General features: G+C 39.9%; 1 protein-coding gene across 3 annotated transcripts; it reads left to right on the plus strand.

Moving 5' to 3' along the window:
• The first annotated feature begins 1,346 nt into the window (after nucleotides 1-1,346).
• LOC117425136 (protein-arginine deiminase type-2-like) lies at nucleotides 1,347-19,190 on the plus strand. Of its 3 annotated transcripts, none has more exons than XM_058993304.1 (16): nucleotides 1,347-1,387; nucleotides 9,091-9,259; nucleotides 10,245-10,314; nucleotides 11,142-11,203; nucleotides 12,111-12,228; nucleotides 12,921-13,046; nucleotides 13,389-13,567; nucleotides 13,784-13,887; nucleotides 14,112-14,223; nucleotides 14,371-14,478; nucleotides 14,847-14,998; nucleotides 15,178-15,325; nucleotides 15,501-15,594; nucleotides 15,707-15,783; nucleotides 17,671-17,799; nucleotides 18,123-19,190. In XM_058993304.1, the coding sequence occupies exons 2-16, from the start codon at nucleotides 9,185-9,187 to the stop codon at nucleotides 18,354-18,356; spliced, it is 1,788 nt and encodes a 595-aa protein (XP_058849287.1). In that variant the 5' UTR covers nucleotides 1,347-1,387; nucleotides 9,091-9,184; the 3' UTR covers nucleotides 18,357-19,190. The 3 variants fall into 3 exon arrangements, with proteins under 3 accessions (XP_058849287.1, XP_058849288.1, XP_033897726.3); XM_058993305.1 differs by lacking the exon at nucleotides 1,347-1,387 and adding an exon at nucleotides 1,675-1,693; XM_034041835.3 differs by lacking the exon at nucleotides 1,347-1,387 and adding an exon at nucleotides 3,157-3,416.
• The last annotated feature ends 2 nt before the right edge of the window (nucleotides 19,191-19,192 follow it).

Here is a 19,192-nt window from a genome sequence, read left to right on the forward strand (position 1 = left end):
AGAATTTGAAACCTGATTTGTGAGGTCTATAATGTATACTAGACTGGGACTAGTCTCTACTCTCTATTTCTATCCCAGCAATATAACCAAGCAGTGTTCCAGAAACACATTACTTTACCTATGGTGGATCCCATGCTGTCCCTATCACAGCCATTATATTTCAACATATTACTGATAGTTTTAAACTTTTCTCCTGTCCAGCTGATTTATGACACATGATTAAAATGTAAGCCAAAACCTTTCTGTCAGTACCTATAAAGTATGTACTTGTGCCAGGTGTCTCCACTTTTGTGAGCTTCTATGCACTTTGCTCTGTTCAATAAGATAACTGCTTGGAAGTGGTGGATGTTCCAGTAAGGGGTGCAGTGTGTGGTGACTCACCGTTATCAGTATAGTCAGAGCAGGTGGGCAAGGGGACAGTCATTAAAGCAATGCCAAGCAATAAATCTGTCTCACAGATTGAAGCTGTCATTGCTCCAGGTTTCTCAACTGGTCACTCATTTCTGGTGAAACACTTTTCAGATCCGACTCCTGCTAAGAGAGAAACTAATCGCAAGAGGATCTCTAAACTGAAAGTACAATGTTCAATGTACTGCACAGCATTGTAATCAAGTTTTTATTTTTTTGTTAATTCCAACACAAGAAAAAAAGTATTTTCAAAAGGATCTAAAGAATATTTAATTGAGATCAATTCTTTTTTGGGAGTCATTGTAATGATTTAGGCAACCCTATTGAAACTTGTATTGACTGGCTCTCTAGGATCAGATGCCAAGTTATTAGTATTAAACAAAAACAACCACTTAGTCATGTAATTAGAGAAACATTCTAGTGAAAAAAACTAAATTTACAAAGACTTCACAATAAACGTTTGTAAAACAAACAAACCCCTCTTTTTCTAATCACTGGCTGAGACTTGATCACAGTCCTGGCTCACTCCAGGCTAGCCTCTGAGAAAGACATTCCACATACAGTGCATAGTACACATACCACAGTGTAATTTACTGACAGTGTATTACTGAAATTTATTCAAACCTGTTATTGTACACATTATAACTCATTCACAAATATTTACTTCACCAGGATAAATCAAAAACAGGAACAAAATAAACTTGGCATGAGTGCCAAAATAAAATGTTCAAATAAATCGGCCGTAGGCCGTAGGCATAACTCAAACCCACCCCCAAATAAAGGCTTTTGCTTCCTTTTTTATACATGCGGCCACTCACTAATTAGCATCAGTTACCTAATTGGGTAATGGCCACACCTGTGATTGCTGGCAGGGACAGATTTAGCCCAAACTAGGCTCTGTCTTTATCAATGTAGAGTTGGGGGTACTGTTTTAGGGTCACAGTCTCACATGATTAGACTGAAAGCATTTCAAAGCCAGGTAAAGGCAGATTTTGATAAATATGAAAATAACATCATCCCTGTTCTTAGATCAACAGGTGTATGTTCATTTAGAAGGGTGTTGCCATCCTTTCAGAATCTGACGTCAATGACATTGTCTCTAACTCGTATGATGATGATGCACACCTGCTTGAATGGTCAGTAATTAAGTACACCCAGGGATGCAGTTGATTGGGGAGGGAAGGTAAATTGTTTGGTTTTTTATTAGTTTAAACTTACGTATTCGGTGCACCTGTTTTCCTGTGTATTGCATTTAAATGGCTTTGTTTAGCTCTTAAGAACCAAGGTAGGGTTTTTAATATCACCTAGAAAACATACTTGGTAGTGTTACAGTCTGAGAAGATTATACAAAAGTCAAACTAGAAATATATTTTTAAACTGATAGTCATAGAAAGAAAGCGCGTTTTCTACTCGCTGTTTTTAGTTATACCTCGTTTCCACGAACCGGCAGCACCGTGCTGGCATTGTTCTGTCACTGTTATGAAAGCGTGTCACATTGTTTCCATGATTGTTGTAAAAACCCATACCGTGCCCTGGCGTGTCAGCACCATGCCGTGCCAGGATCTTTTCATACCTGATACTGGCACGGCATGGTAGCTGCTCAGAGCCAGTGGGGTGTAACGAAACGGAAAAAATGTCGGTAAACAAACAAAGAACTACGTGCAACGATTTTTAAATTAAAATGTTGATACAAACATGTTGAGAATATAACACCCAAAAAGCAACTGAATACTGCCGTTAGCAACATAAAAGTGTCACTTTATCATACTACCCTGCCGGAATAGAAAAAAATGTTTCCCGGTGCTGTGAAGAAGATAAAATAAAAGCATTTTGGCCATTCACAAGGCTTATGTTGAAATGGAAGACAGAGGGAACGTTACATGAAAACCAGCGATTATTTGTAGATTTGTTTTAAGAATAGCAGAAAAGTTTGCTATCACACAATACTGTCGGTGAGACTGCTGCCTTATATGTAAATAGTTAATTGATATTTTTGTTCTGCTTTCGGTCATTTTAATTTTTTGTTCATAAAGTTCAGTAGTTAAATAATTCATAACATTTTTGTAAATAAGATCAATTCTTAAATTTAAACAAAACGTTATTGTCAAAGAGTGTTTACGCAAAACCAATGTGAATTTACAATATAGCTTTACTTTATATAACAGCATTGTTTTCACATATTTTCCCACTAGTTTAAAGGTTGCTTATTCTATTTCCGCACTTTTGCTAGAAGTTTTCCAATTTTGTGTAGAACGGCGCAGTAGAATGAATGTGCCCACTGGGTGCAACCAGAGTGAAAAAGCATCTTCTATCAAACAGGAACACAAGAGAGGAAATATATACCGTCTGCCAAGTCCAGCAGTTAGAGCTAAGCTAAGGGGCTTGAGCAAGGACATCTGTAGTTGAAATTCTAGTTTAGCGCTGGTTTAATGTGTTTGCAATACCCGTAAACCGTCAACTTAGAGGTAGTCTCTCCTCTGCAATTCAGCATATCTTACATTGTTACCCGTTTTTAAGCGGTTATATTCAGCAGTATAATATGCGTAATACATTTTTGCTGAATGCCTTTATACATTGAACAACAAAGGAGGTACAGTTGTATGTGTTATGTTTACTGAATAATTTACAAAGTACAACTGCGTTACATTACTACTTGTTTACTTATGACTTTAGAGCAGCTGTAATGACGTGAGCCCACCCTGAGTGACGGACGCAGATGTAAATTAGTTGTCGTTGCTGCCCAATCAGCGGGAAGGGTAGTAGTGTTTTTCTGGGCTTATATTACCTGAGTTGCTTGAGATAGAAGCATTCGCTTGGTGAGACAAGGAAGGAAGGAAGAAAGCGAAGCGTTAGAGTTTATATACAAAACCGCTGTGTGAAAGTAAATTGTTATATCAATACAAAATAACTTGCAACATGTTCCAGCAACGGACGGTGCGTTTGGAATGTGGAAAGGCGACTCATGTCTTGCATGTTTTGGGGACGCAGCTGAACGTGAAGTTGTACAGGTATAGTCGATGCATGATATTACAGTAGCCATAACATTTTTTTTTATTATTTAACAGTATAGCGTAGCATTTTAATGTAGTTTCGGTATTTGTATAATGCATAACATGGCTTATAAGGGTTTCGTGTCTGATTGCTAAACTTATGTTCTGAGTGACTCTAATAACTTGCATGCATAGGAAGCCTTATGTACTGCTAGTAGATGGTTCAGGGACTGTATGAGCCATTCCTGCCATGCAACGGGAGTCTAATTTCCACCCATATAGTTCACAGTACAACACAATGCAATCAATAGTTGTTGTTCTTGTTTAATGGAAAACAAATGTGACACATAGAAAACACATACGCATTCGGTGCATCAGTTTTGAGATATGTGGGTGGTTAAGACGAAGCGTATAAGAACCCGTTTATTGTAATTTCAGTAAATGACATGACAGAACACTCCTTAGGTAAAGAATGATTTGATTGTAAAAAAAACCAAAACAAATCCCAACATTTCAAATACCCTGCAGCTAAATATTGTGTCATGTGTCTAGCTTCTCTTTGATGGCTATAAGACGTTTATGGTTGCTAATTGCGGTCCTCTCGCTGAGTGTCGTCAGCTGCCGCATCTATTGAGGCATAACACGACGTTAAAACCATGGTGGTTGGGCGCTTCATATCACATGACACAATTCCCGAAAGAATTTACAAAACATACATGGTGGTGTTAAATTAATGCCTGAGAAGATTATACAAAAAAAAAAAATCGACTTTTTAACTGGTAGCCATAGAAAAAAGAGCGTTTTTTTGCTCGCTGTTTTATTGTGGCGAGACTTAGAATGAATGTGCCCACTGGGTGTAAAAACGCATCTTCAAATATGAAACAGGAACAAAAGTGAGGAAAAATATACCGTCTGCCAAGTCCAGCAGTTGGAGCTAAGCTAAGGGCTTGAGCAAGGACATCTGAAGTTGAAATTCTAGTTTAGCCTGGTTTACTGTGTTTGCAATACCCGTGAAATTACCTTTGTTTCTGCTTGAACTTCAAACACGAATGAGATGCAGGATCTCGCTTGCACTCCTGCCCTTATGCTGCCCGTGATGTATTGTGTTTAATATAAATCAATTAATAATGAGGTGGCAAGATGAAAGGTAGACCACTCATTTGTATTCGACAATCATGTTCCCTATTACACTGCAATGTAATTCCTTGGTGCCTGTGTTAACTACATGCATAGTGTAGCCTCTGAGCAGTCCGCTTTATCAAAAAGCATTTCCAAGGCCATCGCTGCCATCTTTGTGTCTGTGTGTTGTTTACAGTGACAAGCACCAATCTAATTGGCTCCTTAAGCTGAACTAACACTCTCATTACAATCCATGGGATGCCTGTGCGAGAGGTTTAATTCTATCTAACCCTGGATCTGTATAATAAAATTGCAGTACTTTTACTGTGGACTTTCAGAATGTAAATAAGCCCCATGAACTGTAAACCATGTTAGCATATGCCTCCATGGTTCTATTTCAGTTCCTGAAGGGCTTTTGTTGCTTTGTTAGTTGGCCTTGGTTTCTTTAAATATATCCCCAGCCTGTCTCTAAACATTTTAAAGTGAACCCTAGTCTTTTGATGTGGTAGTCCCCTACTGTACTCTGCAATTAAGGCTGGCGACAAAGGAGAGGGCTTTGCTGAGCCACACAATAGCTACTAATTAAAGCCTGTCTCTTCCTACCACTGTTCGTGAGAACAAAATGACCACTAAACAGCACTGCATTCATCAGGTAACAGAATACACCTGCCACCTCTTTCTATTGCGAAATTCCTCCATAGGCATCGTTTACATTGTCAATATTATTCAGGCTCTATCTTTGTCTATACATAACACTTGGCTGTGTAGTTTTTTTTAGTTTCAAGAAACAAATTCAGAAGGCACTCTCGATCAATATGGCACTCACCACTGCAGATGACTGGAGACAAATCCAAGTTTGCACGGCTTTCAATTACTCAAAAAAGTATTGGGTCAGCTGTCTGGCTTGGTGTAATTTTTCATTTTCATTGAGCAGAAAATGAACATTGTTAAAGAGTAAGTAAAAAATAATCTAAAAACGTGCTCTGGCTTTTCTGTTCTGTACCACATCATGGATCATTATTGCTGTGTTACCTCTTTGACAATATAGGCAATAATCCTTACACTAGAGCAGACATTTTGAAATGAGCTTTGAAACAGACTTTAGAGTTATAAGTGTAAAAAGTTGTCAGGATGTTAACAATGAAAAGAAATGACAGATATGTTATTTACACAGCTTAAGAACTTCTTGTTTAAGAACAGTCTTTATATACATATTGAGTTGCACGCAAAAGGTTACCCCATGGGGCACATATGCATAGAGGCTGTCTGGGCATGTTCCACCTTGAATCTCTTTCAATACTTTACAGCAGCTGTTCTCAAACTTATTGTAGCTGAATCCGCTTTGAAGTGACTTGGGTTTGCTGTCCTTGTACACATCTCATACAAGCTCATTTATACAGTATAAAATAATGCAAATAATTTACACAATGATCTGATCCAAACGATTGAGGAACAGACTCAACATGTTCAGCATTCAGTATGTACTAAACAAAGAAACGTGCTGTTGTACCTGCTAGTTAAATAAGGAGGTTTCATCTTGCTGTGTGTGTACAGAACACAAGTAGAAAATCTGTTGAAAGAAGTCAGTACACTACAAAACAGTTCAAATCTTAGCTTTACATTACTATCTAGTTTCCATTTGCAAAAAGATAAATGATTATCTTGATGCAGTATAGAAGGCATTTGCTATTTACTGTGGTACATTACAGTAATACAGTGAGAGAACTGACAGTACAGGCGGCTCCTGATAGAAGCATCACTGATATCACAGATAATATCACAGATGGTGTAATATTACAACAGGGTTATCTTGTAATACAAACAAAAACGTTTTGTGATTTGTGCTTCATTTTCCCCTTTTGTCTGACCCCAGTATTGCAAAACTAACAGCTTTTCATTCTCTTGTTCTGTCTTATATTTAAGCAATTTTCTGGAGTCTTTTTAAAACCCTTTAATGCTTTATGTGGGGAAAACGGCATCCTCATATGAGGCCATCATGCCTTTTGCTTCTTCTATATGTCCCCATATAAAGACTATAAGAGAGTTTTATATGAGCTCCCCATCCATATAGTTGCACTTTGCCGTATGCATACCAGCCATATGGTGCATTAAACTGTATCAAAATATGTACTACTTTTTAAATAGATTTAAATGGAACTGTGTTTGTGTGTCACATGGGTCTTCCCTCCTTGTCTCCCTGGCTTGTCTCTGATCACTGCCTGGCACAGAGTGCCTTATTGTTCTCCATTGTCCACACACCAGTCATGCAACGTGAATCAATTACTGTCCTGTAACTTCTTAACAGTTCAGTTTTGTTGGATTTGGAATTGAGTTGCTGATCGCACAACAAATCCTTAGTGTTTCATTATAAGAAAACATAACAAAGCAGAAGAGCTCTATTATAAGGAAACATACCATATTGTATGTAAGAGCCCCCGAATTCATTTTATAATGTAGTCTTCTGTATTAAAAGTTGCAAGTACTAGACTGATGTGTAAAAATGATTAAACAGTATGGCAAATCTTAATGTGACTTCATTGTAATCTGATACAAAGAATTACCAGCTGACTGCATCATGTAAATATCAGGAGTATTGTATATTATAGAGTGTAAAATGATCTAATGCATCCTGTAGGCTGAATTAAACAGTACCAGCACTAGAAATCATACTGTGATCTTTCTTACCCACAGACCTTCTTGTCATCATAGTGACTGATGCTAACTTTGCAAAATGTTATCTTGAGGAAGCTATTATTAGGCTGGGGGTTGTGTGGTGGTTGGCTGTCTTGCAATCTTGAGTCTATGTGAGCGGAGTGTACATGTCATCTTCTTAAAGAATTTTCTAATGTTGAATTCAGATAAAACAGAGGTTATGCTAGTTGGCTCGCAGAACCAACTAAAAGGAAATGTGGGATTACATGAGCTCAACCCTTGCAGTCTCTCATCAAAACTTAAACTAAGTAATTAAGAGTTTGGGGGTCATCTTTGATCCTGATCTCTCATTTGAGATACTGAAGTATCTTTTTACCATTTGAGAAATATATCCAAACTTAGACCGATGTACTTTTGTATCTGATGCTGAGAGACTATGCGTGCCTTTGTTTCATCTTGAATTGATTATTGTAATGCACTTTTTTTCCGGTGTCCCAAAACGTGTGGTATCTTGTTCAGAATACCTCAGCTAGAATTCTGACCTAAAACCAGGAAAAGTGAATATATTACCCCTGTTTTGGCCTCATTACACTGGCTCACTGTGCAGTATAGAATTGATTTTGCTGTTAACTTACAAGGCCCTGAATGGATTAGCAACTAGTTTATTTGCAGGAGTTACTGACCCTGTATCTTCCAAACCGCACTCTGAGATCACAGGAAGCGGGGCTGCTGGTTATTCCTAGGGTCAACAAAAGCAACACAAGAGGGCCCTTCAATTATGGAATGTTCTGCCTTTATTTGTCAGGGAAGCTGGGATTGTTACAGTTTTCAAGTCAAGACTAAAAACACACTTTTATAAAATGGCGTTCTTATCTTAGTGGGTTTTATTGTAACTTTAAATTTGCTGCTTTTGTATTATTATGTGTGTAATGTTATTTAAATGGTCTGACTGTGGCAGTTGTATGTGTGACATAGCTATACAAATATATTGCTTTTTTTCTGCTATGTACTGTACAATGCTTTGCGATACTTTTGGTATAAAAAGAGCTAAATAAATAAAGCAAGGCTGATGGGAAGAGGCAGGGAAAGGGTTTTCCTTTCAGAAGAATGAGAGCTTGAATAGGAGGATAGAAGGACAAATGCAGCGCTCCGAGACTAAACCGGATAAACATGTACTGTTGGAGCCAAGACCATGCTTTCCTACCCACAGGCTCTCAACACAATAGACACTGAGGCAAAAACAGAACAAAGGATTGAAACAAAAAATCTACACTGCGACACCAACGACATTTTATTGTTTTCCATCCATAACCATAACTCAGTAGTGCTGAATTTGCTGTATTACTTTATAGGGATGGGCAACTCTGTCTTTATGCCGAATATGTTCTTCTTTGTTAAATAGAACCATTCCCGGTCCAACAGCATTTAACTACTTGATTATACCTCTGGGCTTTCACTTGCAGTGCTCCACAATCCCAAGCAATACAATAGATAGGTGTCTGTTTTCTGTAGTCTTCTATTTTTGTGCATTGTGCTGTTTTAAAACTAGACCACTAGAGTGGTCAATTCCAGTGAACTTGAGAATTTAGTCCTTAGCTCTGTATTAAGGTTTTAATCAATAATTTGTATTTTCTAATAAAATGCAATAACAAGTCAGAGCTCATAATATTATAACATAAAGAGATTTGTTACAGAACAAAAACTTTAGTCATATCTTTAAAATCATTAGTACGATACTATCATCCCCAGCTGTATACTATCTTAGTATCAACTGCAATGGAAAAATACAGGGAACAAAGACTGGGATCAGCTGATCCCCAGCTTCAGTACAGACCTCAGGGTTAATTACATTGTCAGGGGAACGGTTATTAGTTCCTACAAAGCAACGCTAATTATTTTTCCATTCTTTTTTCTTTTTCAGATGCGCCCCACCTGGTAGCCAGTTCTTCCAAGTCAAGTGCACCAATGCTGTACAGTACCAGATTTCACCCAAGGTCTCCAGCACATCCAATAACATGCTGCCATTGGAGAAGTCATTGTCTCTATCCATTACAATGATGGCTCCTAGTAAGGAGGCCAGTGACAACAAGGTAAAGATTAGCCAGGCTGGTCAGCAAACCCTAGTGATCTGTTTATTATTAGTATCATCCAAGTTTTATGCCCACATTTTAACTGTTAATGACACATAGTATGTGTCACTTTAAAAGCATGGATCTGTTTTTTTTTCCCATAGCTATTATAAAACAAAAACTTTCTGCCAGAGATGCTATTTACCTTTCAATATGCCCTGAGGATGGTACATTTTAGAATTATTTTTTAAATGCCCATGTGTAATTAGATTTGTATTCTTGGCACCCATTGTAAACTTGACTGGTAAAGCAGCATGGCTACCAAGCTGTCTAGGCTAGGGCTGTCTGCAAACGCCATACAAACACACAAGCAGCTAACTCCCTCTGTGCTCACAATGACACAAGTTAGACTGTGTCAGAGTAAGATTTTACATCTAAATGTGACATTTAATTACGCTGCTGAAAACGCTGGATTAAAAAAATAAAAAAAACTGCTTATCTTGTTTTATAAATAAAATGACAGTTTAGCCTATGAACCTGTTTTAGCTTGTTGTTCGTACTTTCATTAGCAAAAGTATATGATGCAAGAATTCACAGACTGTCATCGTGATTTTGCATTAATAGGCGGCAGTGTGGAGTAGTGGTTAGGGCTCTGGACTCTTGACAAGAGGGTTGTTGGTTCAGTCCCAGGTTGGGGACACTGCTGCTGTACCCTTGAGCAAGGTACTTTACCTAGATTGCTCCAGTAAAAACCCAACTGTATAAATGGGTAACTGTATGTAAAAATAAAATAATGTGTAAAAATAATGTAATTGTATGTAAAAATGTGATATCTTGTAACAATTGTAAGTCGCCCTGGATAAGCGCGTCTGCTAAGAAATAATAATAATAATAATAATAATAATAATAATGCCTTTTTCAATTCTGTAAACTGTTGAACAGGCTACTGAGACATAATGCAATTGTGTCTGCAGAGCATGTCCAAACGTTTGTTCTTCTCTTGCAGGTTGCGGTTTCGTATTTTGGAGACAACCTGGAAGAGCTAGGGAAAGCCATCCTTCATCTCTCTTCAGTGGGTAAGTTGGGACGCAGGAGTGATAGGGAGTAGTTTGAAAGCCTACTGGTTAGTACGGATCAGGCTTTGCTGTTCAGTGGAAGCCAGCTTCCTCCCTGTCCAAAATGCTTTACAGAAAAGTCACTAACTTGGTGATCAGAGGGGTCGTCAGTTTGCAAAGTAGTTCACCTCACACCACATATATTGTGCCTGTTTGGATTCAGTATGTAATAGTGATAACCAGAACGGTAAGCAGGCAAGAGAGGAATCACACAACAGTACATTCTAGCCTTATTTAACACCCTGTCTCTTTAAAAACGACACTACGCTCAAAGAACAGGTATGAACAAACCAAATAATTTGCCTTCTGGCAAATGTAAGAAGCAAAAGAAGCTTACTACTGCATAGTTAATTAGCCCAGATTCCTTCTGCTTTTTGTAAGCTTGTACCAACTAATTTTTCGGTTTTGAGAAGGTACTACAATATGCTTTAAACAAGGTGAGAGAGGCAAAGTATTGTCCCCTAAGAGTAGGAAATGCAGTATAGTGCATACATGCAGAACATGATCTTTTATTGAAATACTTAACCAGGTAAGATGAACAAACTGCTTTTCAAGAGCGTTGAGATTCAATACTGTACATACCCTGTTAGGATGTGATAAAAAAACAGAAGCAGGGGAGCATTGGAGTGGCTGTAATCAGATGGATTTTTTTAACCCAACACACTAATTTGAAAGAGAGGCACTGCATTGGCTTTCATATACAGGCTTGGCATTTTCAGTCCCAAGCCTGTGCCAATTTTAATATGTATGTAAATCAGTAATAAGTGGCTTTTTTTTTCCTTGCACAGAACTCTCCCTGGATGTTGATGCAGACCGTGATGGTGTGGTTGAAAAGAACAACCCACACAAGGTACACGTTTCTTCCTTTTTTGACAACAGGGGTCTCTAATAAAATGAATCAGGAGGATGATAAACCCGGCAGCAAAATACATCTCTGATGTGTGCGTTTGGGTCATTTTTTGTTAGAACCACGTATTGCAAACCATTCAACATTTCTTGATTTTAAGTGTGTAAAACATTTACAGTGGTAGTTGTTTACGGGTTATTGTTAGAAACAGTCATTTTTGCTATGGTACAGATTATGATCAGTACCCTGAACATATCACCAGTCGCAGAATGCACCAATTAGACCGCCTTCTAATCACTTAATCAGTGGTGTCCGAAATCAGAAGCTACCGGAACACCATTAAAATAGAGATTTTCTTAAACATGAATTATTATACGATTCTCATTTTATTTGTATACTGAAGTTCTAGTAACACATATACAGTAATAGGTAATGCATTTGTCTAATTTCTACAAGTTTCCACAAGGTTTCTTTTTCCAGCTTCGTTTGTGTTTATGTCTACAGTGGTAGTCGCTGTGCTGTCGCTGTCGCTGTCATCTTCGTCAGCATTTTTGGCCTTCTTAAACAAGTAGTTTGCTCTATGCTCTTTTCCTACTGACTGAATCAGACAGTTGTGTGGGAGATGTGAGTCATGTGACCTAGCTTGTCTATTGCACACGTTCCAGCTCGACTATGGGCAGCAGTGGTGTAGAAAATAGTACCAGAACTGTTTCTAATTCTTCATATTAAACCCATTGCAGAACTGTCCTTTTAGAAATGTAGTTGTTGGAGTGGTAATGATTCATTGTGTAAGGCCACCTGTCAGCACAGAACACTTTTATATGGGCGCTTCACACTTTTATTAAGCAGGATTGACTGTTGTGTTGTATTCTTATAGCAGACAGGGTGTGGTGTGTCTGTTTGTTTTCAGGGGTCGTGGAAGTGGGGTCCCAGTGGGCATGGGGCTATCGTTCTCGTCAACTGTGACATGGAGTCACTGGTGGGCACTAAGCGAGACTGTGACGATGACTCGCTCAGCAGGCTGTCAGGTATGGTACCACGGTGACTGAAAGAGTTGCAAAGTCTAGATATTACAGAATGTGTTCTTCATTCATTCCAGGGTCTCTCTGAATCAGTTTGCATACACAGCACCAACAACTCTCTATCAGTCTCCCTCTAGTGAATAATAATAATAATAATAATAATAATAATAATAATAATACATTTTATTTGTAAGCTCTTTAAAAGAATCTCAAAAAAATATCCACAGTCAGAGTCTCTATCACCTTTAGTGCGTAGCCTGGTTTTAGGTAAGATTAGTCCTGCATCAGTAGATCTTAAATTGCATGTCAGAGTATACTCCCGCAGTAAGTCCTTAAGGTAACCTGGAGCTAGCTCATTTGATGCCTTATAGGTCAGTAGCAGTACCTTAAAATCAACTCTGTATTTCACAGGGAACCATTGCAATTTATACAGGACTGGCATTATGTGCTGAGATAGAAGTTTTTGTTAATGATATTAGGCACTGCATATATTCCATATGATGCCATATTCTTGCTCTCTGCTTTTCTATGCCTGCCTCAGCACTTGGTAAATCAATAAAGCATCCGTTCCAGAAGTACTTCTTATGCTTTGAATTATGAATGGGTCTAGAGCTGGAGCTGCCAAGTTTGCTTTTAGTTCCAGCCTTGGTCTGGAGCACATTGTTTCACTCTGTGTTTCTCTCTCTGTTTTGGGACAGATCTGAAGGACATGTCCCGCATGGTGCTGCGGACTAACGGCCCAGGCCAACTGCCCCCAGGGTATAAACTGGTGCTGCACATCTCCTTGAGCGATGCAGACAAGATTGGGGTTTTTCAGAGAGTCAGTAAGTCATCACCTTTCTGAGAGGAGGCTGGAATTTCATACAGGATTGGTTTGTTGTGGGTACAGTATTTAGGCATTTGTCACCTATTATGATAATTTATTAAACATACAGGTACTGGGTAAGAGCCAGGGAATACCCAATGTGGTGTATTTGCTGGGGTCTGCATTTTTGAGGGGTAGATTTATGCACAGTGACAGGGGAAGCTATGAGCACAGGGGTTTTGTGGTTCATTGATTTATATTTTAAATTGGCACATGGTGCCCCCAAGCAGCCAACTGCTATTAACAGATCTTTCTTTCTTGCACAGTCCTTACTCACTGTTATACGCACTTTTCTTCACAGAAAGTGTGCTTAACAAAAGCTACCCAGTGGTGTTGGGCCGCAAGACCCTGTCTTATGTGGTGAAGTACGAGGGGGGCACAGCAGAGACAGAGTTCTTTGTGGAGGGGCGCAAGTTTCTGGATGAGAACTTTGAGGGGCTGGTGACCATCTATCTCAGCCTGCTGGAGCCTTCAACCAAGGTCAGCATCTAGTTTATTACAAGAGCAGTTTGGGGGAGGAGCTCAAGGGTCTGGGATGTGTGCTTGTAAATACCATAATGAACAACGCCTGGATTCCTTAAGATTCCTTTTCAGTCATATAACATGGCACATTATGATTGCATATACAGGACACACAAAGGGAACCCAATACATTCTGCCCTTCAGAAAGCAAACAAAACCAACTTGTCTCCGTAGGGGTTCCCTGAGACGCCCATCTTTACGGATAAGGTGGTTTTCCACATGGCCCCCTGGATTATGACTCCCAACACCTTGAGACCATTGCAGGTGTTTGTGTGCAGGTGAGAAAGTCATCAATACCGTGTACTTGGATTCTTAGCTATTAGTATTGATTGTCACGTCATGTTTCCAGGTTTTTACTGTGCTTTGCATTGCATCAAGAAAAGTGATTGGCTACCAGCTAGCATGTTCACAGTGACCAGTTTAGATCAGTTTATTTTTTTTTTTACAGGAATCCCAGATTAACCAATCAAAAATCCTACAAACTGCCTTTTTTGTGTTGCAGCACCACGGATAACTACAGCTTCTTGAAGGACATGAAGGAGCTGGTAAAACAAAGTGGCTGCAAGCTGAAGGTTTGCCATGAGTATATGAATCGTGGGGACCGCTGGATGCAGGTAATCTCCAATAGCATGCATTTCTATTGTCAAGTAGGCAAGGGTTTTGGCTAGTACGTTCATTAGTGTACAAACAGACAATGTGCTACGTAATAAACTCTGATCAAACAGGCTGTGCTGGTAACCCTCCCTCCCTCCCTCCTGCAGGATGAGCTGGAGTTTGGTTACGTTGAAGCTCCTCACCAGTGCTTCCCTGTGGTGTTGGACTCCCCTCGTGATGGTGACCTGAAAGACTTCCCCTACAATGAGCTGCTGGTAAGAACCATGCGTGGAAATGTGATTTTTTTTAAAGTCTTTCAAACCTTAAAAGGAGCTGACAATGTTAACCCAAGACAATGCTTTGAGCGCAGCAAACCAGGGTAGGCAACACCACTTCTTTCCACAGAGTACTCAGGGTATGTTGTTCATGCTGAATCATTGGGTTTCTATTAAGATCTGACTTGACAAAGTTTTGAAATTGCCCAGCCACGAGGAATAGGGGTGTAAGAAATTTTATCTAAGCAACGGGATCCAATTTCTTTAATCTTGAAAAGGAGCCTTAAGTCAAGCAGACAAATGCCTTAGTCAGTGTTAAGTATGTGCAAGATCTATATTGCTGATCATAACTTGCTTGTGTGTTGCAGGGTCCGGATTTCGGCTACGTGACTCGAGTCGCTCTCAATGAAAAAGTGACCAGTCTGGACTCTTTTGGGAACCTGGAGGTGAGTCCCCCAGTCACTGTGAACGGGAAGGAGTACCCGCTGGGCAGGATCATCATCGGCTGTGCCTTCCCCACGTGAGTATAGAGGCCGTGCTTTCATCACATATTCACGTTTTTTAGTTGGTCATATGGTTGTACTTAGTAATTCAATAAATCTCCAGTCTCCTGAAGTAAGTATGGCATCACGCTACTGTTTAAACAAATTATTTTGGAGTAAAATATCCTGATTCTCCCTCTCTCCCCCTATCTCTCAGCACGGTTAAAGGTCGGAATATGACTAAAGTTGTGCAGGATTTCCTCTGGGCTCAGAAAGTTCAGGCTCCCATTGCAGTCTTCTCTGATTGGCTCTCCGTTGGTCATGTGGACGAGTTCATGACCTTCGTTCCTGCACCTAACAGAAAGGTAATGCATGTGTCTTTAATGCTGGGGGCAGAGACATTAAAACCAAGCTTGAAAACAGGACTTGACTTTATGTAAAATGAGCCATACAAAAAAAACGTGGCAAATAGTTGACTAGCTGTTGCAAGCTATCCAGTTTGTGCCTTATGGGATGTATTAACCCTTTGTGCTTGTCCAGGGTTTCCGGCTGCTCCTGGCCAGTCCAGATGCGGGGTTGGAGTTTTTCCGAGGGCTGCAGAAGAAGGGTCATGGCAAAGCTAAAATGTTTGAGGGTACGTTCTGTAAACAGCCAATTGAAATGCATCTAGCAGGCTGGGATGTTAACATTGTGAGCAGTATACTAAGATGGGCACATTCTCTGATCATTTTTATTCCTTGCACCAGGGTTGAAAGATGAAGAGGTTACAGTGGACCAGATTCTGTCAAGCAAACAGTTTCAGCAGGAGAACGCCTTTGTCCAGGTAAGCAATCAGAGTCCTTCCTAATTCACTGTAATGTTGAATTCTTTATAACCAAGAGGAGCTGGTGATTTGTAGTTATTTATGTAAGGGTTCTGCAGCATTCGGTCCATATCATTTTCAGATCTGGGTGTTTAGATCATGTACCAAATTGTGATCAAATGTGATTCAAAACTACGTTTTGTTCACGTCTGTATCGAAGTTTTAATTCAGGCCACAATGTAGTACAACTGTTTTAAACCCGGTTTCTATATCGCGTTACTGGCTAGAGTGTGCACAAGATCTTGGTTTTAATGTCAATATTTCCCTACATTTCACATTTAACCATTTCTAAGCCAGGAAAAGGTTTAGATATTGTTGAGTGTCCCTTTTATATTACCCTATTCAAAAGACAAGAGGCAGGATTTAAAATGCTGAATAAATAATACTGTAATGCAAAGCAGGGTAGCGACCTGATATCCCCACTGAAGCTTACAGAACGAGTGAAATGCCCCAACTACGGTTTAACAAATGCCAGCAATCAATAAATTATATATACACAATAACACAAAATGTATTTGCAAGTAAACTACTGAGATTGTATTTTACAAATTAAAGATGTGTTTTACTTGGTAAAACTCAGCACTTTCACTTTTCATGGCATCACTGCACAGTGTACTAAACCTTACTCCAAACTTCAGCTTTAAGGCTGATAAATAAATTACTCTTATCACCAGCTGAATTAGCTATGGTAAACGTCCTAAAATTGTGTCATTCGAGTTTCATTGCACTGCTAGTTAACATTTAACATGGAAGCATTCACTGAAGCGAGTAGATTTGAAAGAGCTTGTTGATAAACCAAAAAGATTTCACTGTACAGCACTTGGAAAGTATAGAAAAAACAAAGAGAACGAGAAACATCCTGAGATGATATAGAGGGTGCGAACAAACCTGGGGGTGGTAAGGCTGTAAGGCTAGAGATGAACAAAGAAAGAGTTAGTGTTTATGTAAGGAATAGCAACAGACATTCCTAGACGTGTTAAGTTAAGATAGGAGGTTTGTAGAAGACAAGCTTCAGTTTGTTTCGAAGTGTTTTAGGTTGGGGCATCCCATTACACCCTGCTTGTGTAAGGAAGTGTCTGTAGTTAAGTGGAACACTGCCAAAGGCGACTAATTAACCGAGTAACAATAACAAGTTGTTTGTATAAGCTCATGGCTACTGAAAGGAAGGCACTTACTGCTTGGACATGAATTATTATATCTTTCAAGGCTCTAATCTCAGGTAGAAAGCAAAGCGATCCTTGGTTCCCAGTGAAACGGCAGCAGCGGTATGAAACGATACGGTTCCCCAAGAACGCAGCAGCTACATTCTAGCAGGCTTCTTCAGTCTCCAGCACTCGATCGAATCTTTAATCTGTGCAGTCTTTTGTTTTAGCAATGGCACTTGACTTTAACATTAAGCTCTTCTGTGCAGTTTTCCTAGAATAGTTCTAATAGACCGGGCACCTGTTGAGGATTGCAGTGAGGGTGCTCCTCCACATTCTCTCTGCAATATGTAGAGCTCCCAGCAGCACTTGCAGCAGTCGAGGGCTGGGCTAAACCTGACATTTTCGTAAAATGTATCCGCTACTTTTATATCACACACTGGAGCTATGCTGGGTCCATGTTAAAGAGCACGGTGCATGCTGTCTACTAGTAAACCTAGTAAGGTGCTTGAACGACGCTTACGTTAGCAAGTTTCTTCACATTTAGATAAACTGTTCTTATGACTTGTGCTAAAGAAGGCCCTTAGCAACGGAACAAGTGGTTCTCGTGTAACATGCAAAACTGTGACTTGGGGACAATACACATGCCTTCAGTACACCCCCCCTACAGAGGCAGAGGATAATAACTGTTTGCCCCTCTCCCCAGAACTGCATTGACTGGAACCGGGATGTCCTAAAGAAAGAGCTGGGTCTGGAGGAAGAAGACATTATCGACCTCCCCATCCTGTTCAGCCTCAGGCCGGACAAGCGGGCAGTCGCCTACTACCCTGACATGGTAAGATCCAGACCGCAGGGTGCCTATTGCATCCCTTTCCCCAGATTACCCAAAGCCCCTGCCTATTTAGATAGCATTGACTTCCCTATCCTTATCAAACCCATGCCTGATAAACGCAGCAAAAGCCAGACGCAAGGCCCATGCCCAGGCACTGGCTTGCGTGGTAGAACCTCACTGCAGTGATCAACCAGCTAGTCTTGATTTGGCTCCTGTATTGCAAAACTAGAGACGTGCAAGCAGTTATGGTGATGAAGATAACCATCACTCAGGCACTAGTGGGATGAGTTCTTAACTGTGATGATTGACTGCTCTGCCTCGGTCAGGTGAACATGATCGTGCTGGGGAAGAATCTGGGGATCCCCAAGCCGTACGGACCAAAGATCGAAGGGGTGTGTGCTCTGGAGAAGGAGGTGTGCTCCCTGCTAGGAGGCCTGGGTCTCAATTTCTTCTTCATCGATGACTTCGCCTCCTACCACAAGCTGGAGGGGGAGGTGCACTGCGGCTCCAATGTGCAACGGGACCCATTCAGCTACAAGTGGTGGAACATGGCCCTGTGAGGGCGGCACGATGGGAGCCACTGCCCTCCTCCAAGACGCCAATGCAGCTCCAGCATCCGCTACCTTGTCCTCCCAGTCATGCCTCTGCATGGAAGGATCAGTCAACGGTTTTTGATTTTATCCAGATACATTACCCAGGGTGTAGTACAGAGCGGTCTAGATAGACTTTGCCCATAAGGACTGATCCAGAATCGGACTGCACAGCTATGCTATCTACACCCACTGAAATTTGATGACCCAGGGAAGCCAGTACAGGACTATTTTGTCAACTTTATTTTTTAAGGGTTTAAATTTAGTATTTGTCAGATATAGTTGTGAAGAAGTGATGGAATTGCACTTTAAAAATAATAATAATAAATACTATTTATTACACCTGGGTAATGAAAAGCAGATACTGGAATCCTTCAAAAAGTTGGAAAACCATTACAAAAGCAAGGGAGCTACTAATGACCTTGTTGATTCTTTTTAAGTTATTTTAGGAATTTGGCGTGAGGAAAGTGGATTGCCATCAGTAGTTTTGTTTGTAATGTGTAATCTAATCACCTTGATCTACCAACTCACCACTAATTGGAGTTTTTTTTTTATTTTTATATATTTGGAGAATTTTTTGGTACTCTAAGATGGGGGACAAAGGCACAGTTTACAGAAGCTTTTAAACTCTCAGACCTGCAAGCAAGTGGATGCATCTCAAATCTGTTCTGAACACTGTGCCTCTATCGGGTATTAGTTAGGGTGTTTAGACTAATGTCTAATTTTAGAGAAAAAAAAACTAACATTTGGGTCAAAGTTTCAATGTTTTTTTTTAAAGCAATTAAACTGGCTGATTAAAAATTCTG

Source organism: Acipenser ruthenus, chromosome 20 (genome assembly GCF_902713425.1).
Source record: "Acipenser ruthenus chromosome 20, fAciRut3.2 maternal haplotype, whole genome shotgun sequence".
In the NCBI taxonomy this organism is placed as follows: domain Eukaryota; kingdom Metazoa; phylum Chordata; class Actinopteri; order Acipenseriformes; family Acipenseridae; genus Acipenser; species Acipenser ruthenus.

What these genes read in the sequence shown, in the direction of transcription:
- LOC117425136 (XM_034041835.3), top strand. Translation starts at nt 3,325, where the DNA reads ATGTTCCAGCAACGGACGGTGCGTTTGGAATGTGGAAAGGCGACTCAT. An exon ending in CTGAACGTGAAGTTGTACAG is followed by an intron (nt 3,417 to 9,090) that starts GTATAGTCGATG and finishes TTTCTTTTTCAG; the next exon opens with ATGCGCCCCACCTGGTAGCC. An exon ending in TCCCCTACAATGAGCTGCTG is followed by an intron (nt 14,479 to 14,846) that starts GTAAGAACCATG and finishes TGTGTGTTGCAG; the next exon opens with GGTCCGGATTTCGGCTACGT.